General features: G+C 36.1%; 1 protein-coding gene across 1 annotated transcript in view; it reads left to right on the top strand.

Annotated features, from left to right (window-relative positions):
• The first annotated feature begins 4,652 nt into the window (after nucleotides 1–4,652).
• The window catches only part of LOC128638503 (oocyte zinc finger protein XlCOF7.1-like), an 81,782-nt gene continuing 76,953 nt past the window's right edge, over nucleotides 4,653–9,481 (top strand). The window contains exons 1-2 of the mRNA XM_053690492.1: nucleotides 4,653–4,762; nucleotides 8,776–8,898. Coding sequence (XP_053546467.1) covers nucleotides 4,679–4,762; nucleotides 8,776–8,898 — 207 coding nt within the window. The 5' untranslated portion in view covers nucleotides 4,653–4,678. The remainder of the gene's footprint in view (nucleotides 4,763–8,775; nucleotides 8,899–9,481) is intronic.

Here is a 9,481-nt window from a genome sequence, read left to right as displayed (position 1 = left end):
ATTACCTTGTATCTATGCCTCTGCAAACTGCCCCCTTATTTCAGTTCTTTTGACAGACATGCATTTTTAGCCAATCAGTGCTCTTAGGAGCTTCACGTGCCGGAGCTCAATGTTATCTATATGAAACACATGAACTAACGCCCTCTAGTGGTGAAAAACTGTCAAAATGCTTTCCGATTAGAGGCAGTGTCCAAGGTCTAAGAAATTAGCACATGAACCTCCTAGATTTAGCTTTCAACTAAGAATACCAAGAGAACAAAGCAAAATTGGTAATAAAAGTAAATTGGAAAGTTGTTTAAAATTACATGCCATATTTAAATCATGAAAGATTTTTTGTGACTTTACTGTGCCTTTAATGCAATGTAAACAAATATATCTATGAATTTCCCCTTGATCAGGTTGTATATATGTAAGGGATTAGGGTCAGTTTGGTGTCTATGGTATAACCTGTTAAAATTGAGCGGTTTTGCTGAAACTGGTATTTATTCATTGTTATATGTTTTTTTATTTGCAAAAATAAAAGCATATTAAGGGTATCACTTGCTTTAAAGTACACTGAATATAGTTTGTGTGTATGATGATCCCACTCTCTCTCTCTACTATGTAACCTTATGATATTTAAGATGTGTATGAATTTACCTGTATATAGTTACTAATTTGTTATACTGTGTATATGTATGATGACAATTGTGAGCAGTTGAGCAATCCTATTGGTTTATTTCACCAAGCCCATTTTAAGGAGGGTATAAAGGTTGTCTACATTGTTAGTAAAGTTTGACGCTTGAGAAAGCCCTAGACAAATGAGAAGGGTGAAACGCGCGTAGCATTGAAGTCACGCCCCTGCTTGTAAGGTGGCGTGCCACGCCAGTCTGTAGATGATAACAGAGCCACGCTCTCTTTGATGCACACTGAAGTTTCCACAGAGTGTTAAAGTCCAGCGTCTGAAAACGCTGTGCAAGTAACGGTGAGCTGGGTATAAAGCCGAATAAGAGGTGAATTTTGCAAGTGAATGCTAAAATGGAGGGGCAGCTCTGGGAGGACCGTGGAACTGTATCTAAACATATATATGGTCCGGTGAGCTGTGGGCTATTATGTGCCTTTTCTAACCCGGTCTTAATATATGCACTCCGGGAGGATTTACTTTTTTCCATGTTATTTACTAACACCTGACGCAGGACTGCTAATATACGCTTTGGCTCTGTTTGCTTGCTTACATTAATCTGGGATTATCATTGCACAAATGACCAACATGTGCTTATGCTGTGTCGACAAATGACTTATTTATACACTTATGTGGATATCGACTGGATATAGTTCACTTCACTACAAATATATCTTTGTGGATTTACCATCCATTTGCATCAAGGTGGCATAATTCTGGACTTACATTCCAGTATATGTTTATTAAGGGCTTATTATCAATCTATTATTTAGGATTGCTCACATTTTTGTTAACTTTATTATTTTTCTTTTCCTTTTGGAATGGCAGGTCATTCTGCATTATTTGTGTTTATCAATAATAAACAATATGTTTATTTTGCTGAGAATTTCGGGGCTCCTCGTGAATTTATGTACAACAATATAGCACTTTAACGCTTGTTCTTTAATAAGTTGGTGCTGGATTAGTCCATCTAATCTTATTCTTCATACTTTTACATAAATTTATTTTTGGACTCTGTGCACTGGGAAACCTGAGAGTATTTTAAGTTCAGGAATCCTATTACTATCCTATTACTTAGGACAGTATAACCTCTTAGAACGGGTACACATTTTTATATATATATATATATATATATATATAGTGATGTGAGTCACCAAGATCTGAGGGCCGGTTATGGAACATTCTTTGGGCAGGAGGTACATGGGCTTAAGGATACCCAGAGACTGCATGGAAATGTGGAATTTTATATGCTGGACACCCCATGTACTTTCATAACTCTGTCTTATGTCCATGTCACCCTGTATCCATAAATACAGGATTGGTACAGGGTGTGAGTGCCCATTTTGGGAGCAATTGTGACTCTATAAAGGACTTAATAGTTAATAAGAGCTGTTTTTATATTTTGTAATAAGATGTATTTTATTTATGTTTCTGATCTGATTGTGTTTCAGGAGTCTGTCTGGGTAAACTGATTGTGTTCCTGTGTTAACTAGACTGCCCAAAATCAGATTGTCTGAGTAAACTTTCCTCCCCAGTTAATTAACTTGATATGTTAATCTGTTTTACCTGTGAATAGACAATTGTTAGAGGTTTGATGTATTGTTCATATGTTTGCTTTACTGTTTAACCAATTCCCTCTGTAACCTGAAGGTCTGTGACTCTGGAATGCCAGGGTGTATGAATATGTGTGCTGCTCTTAAATAAAGTGTTCGTTTTTTTTGTGTTCAGACCACTGAGTGTTGCCTCCGTTCTGTTCCCCTCCATAACTTTAGACTACGGTCAAATGGAGATACCAGGAGCTATTGCTCTGGATAAAGGGATGTCCAGGACAAGGGAAGTGTTCTGACGGAGGTACTCATTCGGGGTACCAGGCGGTCCGTCACATTTGGTTGCAAGCACTGGAAATGATTTCTTGTCCTGCTGACAGAGGAGTAGCGGCACTGTCACCCGCAGCTATGGAAGTGCAGCTCCTATGGCGATTGCAGCAAGTGCTGACCCACCTTGATGAACCTGTTTCTGCACAGGACAAGTTGGGTTGGAGGGATGTGCTGCCTAGCTATCAGTCCCTAAGCAGCACTACCAAGATGTGCCAATGGCAGCCAGACGATTATAGATGATGCAGAGGAAAAATTCCACAGCAGAGTGCGGAGAAGTTTGTCAATCTACGGAGTCAACCCATCCAAAGCAGCAGTCCGGGTAACGAACGCCGAGGTGGTGAAGCAGATCACCAGGTATCAGAATATTCGGACAACTGAGATGCTGGGATCAGATACCTCTAAATGGGAAGTTCCGATATGGGACTTCGAGAGGCAAGTCAATGTCGCCCTTGCTGTTTTAGGAGGGCCACTTCCAGAGGAGATGTGCCTGGAATGGAGAGCCCTGATTCGGCTAGAGATGTGGGAAGATGCACTGAAGAATTGGTATGGCTGCAGAGGCAAAGTCCTGCCCTCTCCAGAACAGCGCTTCGGGGACCAGGTAATCTTGCGGCTCTGCGAACTGAGAGGACAACCCACAGGTGAAGGGATAGCCGAACTGAAGTGTCTGGTGCAAAGAGAGGTCAAGCTCAAAGATCGGTACAGAGCGTTATATTGGTTTGCAGACCGGTGGCAGTCGAGGGCAGAAATGCACTATTCCCTGGAAGGTGATGACTTTGGTGGCCCTGGCTTATTATAGGAAGCATTTGAGGATAAAGTTGACTTTGGCAGTCCCGAGGGGTATCGATTCTGGGACATTCAAAGCAAGAGACAGGAGCTGTTGCAGCCATTGGAAGCACTTGCTCTCCGCATTCAGCGAGGTCTTGCGGACCTGATCCACACTGTCGGATCAGGTCCGTAAGACCTTTGATAAATAGGCCTCCTTGTGTGCTATAATAATCCATGAGAGAAGAAACCACAAAACAAATGTGGATCTCAACGGAAATAAGCATAATATAAACTAGAAGTCTTTTTTGCACCTATAAAGGGAACTAAAGCACTTCAAGCAAAATGAAAAAAGTGTGAATGTATAGGACCGTAACATCAGAATCCCTGTGAAAAGACAGCAAAATAGTGAAACTTACCAGAAAATTGTTTCAATGACAATCACATAAAGGGAATGTTAAAGGAGCTGGAAGAACCTTAAAAATGGACAAATTAAAGGAGCGTTTTCCACAGAGATACTATTATGGTCAGCTGAAATTAAGGAAAAAAACCCCAAAAGAGGGCAGAAGTTATAGTTTAAGCATAATTATACTTGAAAACATTATATAGATTATATAAATATATAAAACCAATATAACTGTTAAATACTCTGCAATCTCTCTGTGCATTTGTTTATTTGTAACGGTGTCTAGTCTTAGTCCTGTATATTTTAATAAAGCTGTATTTTACTATTTTGACCAAGATCGGTTCCTGTCTTGCCTGGGAAGCATAGGGGCTAATACCTACTTGTAATCAAACTTAGAGCTGAGTTATAGCTCTAATTAGTGTAAGTACCTGACTTGAATTTGAAGTTCCTAATATATATATACAGAGTGCACTATTGCTTCTCTCTCATTTTCCTTGACATATCTCCCCCTGGACATACAGCTTGGAATTACTTGGATCCTCCAAAGCTTATCATCATCAGAACTATATCCTTTACAGATGTATGCACCTTTTTTGGACATTTTATTTTAATATTGTTTGTGTATTTATGTGAATACTGCTAATTGTTTTGTCACGTTTTAAATTTAGCCTAATATTGGCTAAAATTTTGCGCTAACCCGATGAGTATAAAATGTGATTGTGCTCTTTCAACTTGTAATACGCGCACAAAAACTCGATATTGCTCGCGCACAAACGTTAGCCTGCAACTTGTAATCTAGGCCTGTGCAATCTATAAATAAATCTCTTTATATTTTAATATTTAAATTTACCTTTTTTCCCCTCACAATATAATAATACTACAAGCCATGCCCGCAATCCACATTCTCATAGTTCTGAATTGATTTCCCTTTCATGTAGACCCAGATCTTTCAGCAGCTTGACCAATTCACTGATGATGAAAATCGATAAGGGAAAAAAGGCAACTGACAAAATCTTAACTCGAGCCCTGGAGATCATCTACCTGCTGTCTGGCGAGGTGAGAAGTGCAAGTATCATTGTGCACAATGATCTAATGCTTTCTGGGCTTGTGACAGTACTAATGAAGCGCCTTTTGGGAATTTTCTAAAAGCAGTTTTACCTTGAGAACAGAGTGCCTCGTAAAGGTGTGTTTTAAGGTTTAAAGGGACAGGAAACCAAGATTTTCTTAGGATATCTGCATATTTTTTTTCAACAAAGGATACCAAGACAAGGAAGCACATTTGAAAATAGAAGTGAATTTAAAAGTGACTTAAAAATACATGTTCTATCTGAATCATTCAAGTTTAATTTTGACTTTCCCTTTAAAGGGACATGAAACCCAATATTTTTCTTTCATGATTTAGAAAGAGCATACAATTATAAACAACTTTCTAATTTACTTCTATTCTCTATTTTGCTTCATTCTCTTGATATTCTTTGCTAAAAAGCATATCTAGATATGCTTAGTAGCTGCTGATTGGTAGCTGCACATAGATGCCTCCTGTGATTGGTTCACCGTGTCCATTGCTATTTCTTCATTAAAGTATATCTAAAGAATGAAGCAAATTAGGTAATAGAAGTAAATTGGAATGTTGTTTAAAATTGTATTCTCTACCTTAATCATGAAAGAAAATGTTTGGGTATAGTGTCCCTTTAAGTATGTGAAGATGATGCAAACTGTACAATAGGGCTCACAAAACCCATATTTTTTAAATCATATAAAACAAATAAATAAGATATTGAAAGTAAACAATACAATTTTTACTGCATATTTTTATTGCATTAAAAAGCATAATGAAATTGTTCTGAAATTTTTTTATTTAATGTAAAGATTAAAATTTATATTGAAATTACACAGGAAAATAAGTTATTAAAAGGACAATAAAAATTAAATACATCTCATAAGCATACTATTGAGGTTATTCTCCGCCTCCCACCATTCATGGGTGCCACCATATTTAAATCTAGTTTTATCTCAAGTTTAATGTGTTTGCACATGTGCAGCAAATATCCTGCCGTGTAACCTAGGTTCTAAAATAGCAGCACTCATAATTAGAGGTAGCTGCATAAAATGTGTTTATCGTTTAATGTCCTCTTATGGTGCTGCACAGTAGAAATTGTAATACAACTACACGGCACATGCAAAAAAAACTTTTTGAAATTTGTATTTATAATATCAAATTCAAAGTGTATTATTTTCCTTATTATAAAATGAGTTTTATCACCTCCAATAGTGGCCTGAACAGGGGAGGTGTATTCTCTAAACATTGCCCATCTGCATATCTTGTTAATATTTCTTGAAAACAAATTGGTATCAATTGTGTCAAATTTCTGAAAAAGCCTACAGACAAAATTACTATTTTTCTGTCTGTAAGTCACATTCTCTGTCTGTGCCTTTAGTTTGGGTTTCATGTTCTAAAATGCAAATAGTAGTTTATATTTATTTAAAACAACACATATTACCCTATTACCTACAGTACTATATTATCTTTCTGAGGGTACTATTTATACAAAACTATTAAACATGATATAAAACTACCTTTAGGTTGCATGTATAAGCTGTAAACATTGCCTAAATTACATAAGATCCATCCCCTCTTCAAACTGTCCTATTTTACAGATGCAAATATTCTAAAATCAAAACATTTCTGAAACCAAAACCTTTTCTGGTCCCAAGCAGTTTGGATAAAGGGGTTTCTTCTTGTATATATATATATTTCATTAAAATTATGGGGGGAGATAAAAAAACTGAAATTAAAATCCTCCATGTCTCAAAATTAAATCAATGTAAATATTTGCATAGGAAATTAGCACATCTAGGCAAGAATCCCCGCTTGCTTTTCCCCAGAAATACCTCATATACAATGTTACCAATGCACAATTCAGAATTCTCTTGTGCATTGGTAACATTGTATATGAGGTATTTCTGGGGGAATGCAAGTGGGGATTCTCGCCTAGATGTGCTAATTTCCTATGCAAATATTTACATTGATTTATATATATATATATATATAAAATTTAAAAAAAACTACTTTTATTCGTATAACAAAGAAAGTGTACAAGATTCAGAGTCGCAGCTCCTTCCATGAAGCCATACAAAAGTCAGTTCGCTTTTATAATTACAACAATAATAAAAAAAAAAATCTAACATAGACCATATCCAGAGTCAAAAGACAATCTACAAAAAATGTACCCATTAATATAATCAGATATGGTGGTATAATATTAAATAAATAAAGTAAAACAAAACTAACTAACTGATTTAACCTGCCCTTACTCCTGTAAATTAAGAGCCCCTAAACTATTAGTTTCATTACATTTACTTCCCTTCCAAGAGGTAGAGAATCTGGCATGGGAGAATTATTTCTTTCTTTAGTATATTTTTCCCAGGTATGTAACTTATCAGCATAAATTTCAATATACTTATTCTTGATATAATAGTATTCCTCTAGTTCTAAGGACTCTGATAATGTGTGTTCCATTCCAAAATGAATACTCAAAACACTTATTAAAAGGACATAAAACTCCAAATTTTTCTTTCATGATTCAGATAGAACATGCAATTTTAAACAACTTTCCAATTTACTTCTATTATCAAATTTTCTTCATTTTCTTGTTATCCTTTGTTGAAAAGCAGGACGTTATGCTCAGGAGTGTGCACGTGTCTGCATTACTATATTGCAGCAGTTTTGCAACAAGGTTATACATTAGCAAGAGCACTAGATGGCAGCACTATTTCCTGTCATGTAGCGCTCCAGACGTGCACGCTACCTATCTAGATATCTCTTCAACAAAGAATAACAAGAGAACAAGGTAAATTTAAGAATAGAAGTCAGTTGGAAACATTTTTAAAATTGTATTCTCATGTCCCTTTACCCTCCTAGAAAAACACATGTATATGACAATAGAGGCGATAGGCCCAAGGCAGAACATACAGTGATCTGAGATGTCATCGCAGAAAATGCAGCATGTCTGCAGAAAGAAAACAGAACAGGACACATGCAGGAACTATTAGCACTTTAATTTTGTAGCACTGACAGTTCTCTTCAAACAGAGCTGTGCTCTGGCTGCACAATGTAAGTTTTCCATAACACAGTTCATCCAGAGCAAAGTGCTTTTCGAAGTGAAAAGTCAAATATGCAGTAGCCCTGCAAAGCAGATTTTTTTTTTTTCAAACCCGCTCCTAGCTTTTCCCAATCTGCAAAGCTGTTTGTTCTGAATGTAAGATGTTCGTATGAGCATTGCATCTTTTTTTATTGCTACATTGCTATGTTAGACAAAGAGAAAAGGAAACCAATTTATTCATTTTACAATATCTTTTTTTTTTTGTTTGTTTGCAGCTAATCGTCAATGCAATTTTCAACTACTGCACTATATTATTAAAAAGTGCTTTATTCTTTAATTACCCAACACATTGAACTGGTGCCTTAGTGTAACTGCCTAATTTAAAATTTAATTTATTTAATAATGACCTGCAGAAAGATTTTCACAAAAAAAAATTCTCATCGCAGAAAGTGAAGAAAACTTCTGCCTCTGGGGGCGATAGTAAGATACTATATGCTGAAAGCGAAGTAATCTGATGTGCATCGGCTTAATTTTTTATGTGCTCTCCCCAACTTGCAGGGACAGAACCTTTTTCTAGAGAATTCCAAAGGGCGAAGTTTTGCTCATAAGGCTCATATTCATAAAACACTTGGTGCAGTTTAAAAACAAAATTAAATTACTAGAAAAAAGTTGCAAACTTGGTACTGAAAATAGATTGCAAAATGTTTTTATTTTAGAGTAATTATAGTTTGAGTTCAATGTCTCTTTCTTAAGATGGTCTGATTTTTATTACTATTATTTTACCAATGGTTTTGTATGATTTTTTTTTTTTGGTTTGTATTTAGTTTATTATGGGACATATACTCTCTTTTTAGTGGCTAAATGTAGTATCTATTACTAACCGCACACACTTCTATAATTACCTGAAACTGTGCAGCAGAATATTCTTTTGTGTCATTTACTTGTACGTCTGTCCCATCCTTGCAGGTTTCAGTCTTGCAGCATTTGATGAATTCACTGATGGTGAAAGAGATGAACAAGGATGAAAAGATAATGTCTGAAAGAATCTTGAATCACACCCTGGAGATTATCTTTTTGTTAACCGGAGAGGTGATTGCTGATATATAATGTTTATAATGGCTTTATTTTATTGAAAAGCAAATTCTGGTACCTCCAAATCACCCCCCCCCCAATCCAGTGGGATTATCACAGGGTTGGGATGTATGACCTGCCACAGTCAAGATAGGAACAGCACCACAGGCAAATAAAGGGTGCCATTCTGTTAGGGGCTCCACACCAAGTTCCAAATACTGATACAAAAGTCAAAAAGACAGCAGCACTCACCACTTCCAAGGTATAAGATAATGCAGAATTTATTAAGACACCAAGGTGCACAAATGGAAGAACGTTTCGGTCCTCAGTCCTTAATCATGTCTGTACACATAATGAGAATACAATGTTCATAAATAGGGGTAGGTATCAAAGCCACACCCCCATTTTCACAACACACCTGTGTAATAATATAGTGAGGCTAATTACTAGTATTCATTAAAAGAAACCCATCCATCTTATACATATAATGCATATAAAATAGAAATACAAAAATTGGTATTTACAAATACTACCCTCTCCAAGCAATATACAACATCTAATACATATACAAAAATCTAATAATACAAATCAACATTAGATA

Source organism: Bombina bombina, chromosome 8 (genome assembly GCF_027579735.1).
Source record: "Bombina bombina isolate aBomBom1 chromosome 8, aBomBom1.pri, whole genome shotgun sequence".
NCBI classification, from domain to species: domain Eukaryota; kingdom Metazoa; phylum Chordata; class Amphibia; order Anura; family Bombinatoridae; genus Bombina; species Bombina bombina.
Note: the sequence above shows the minus strand (reverse complement) of the source record. Positions and strands in the feature narration are given on the sequence as shown.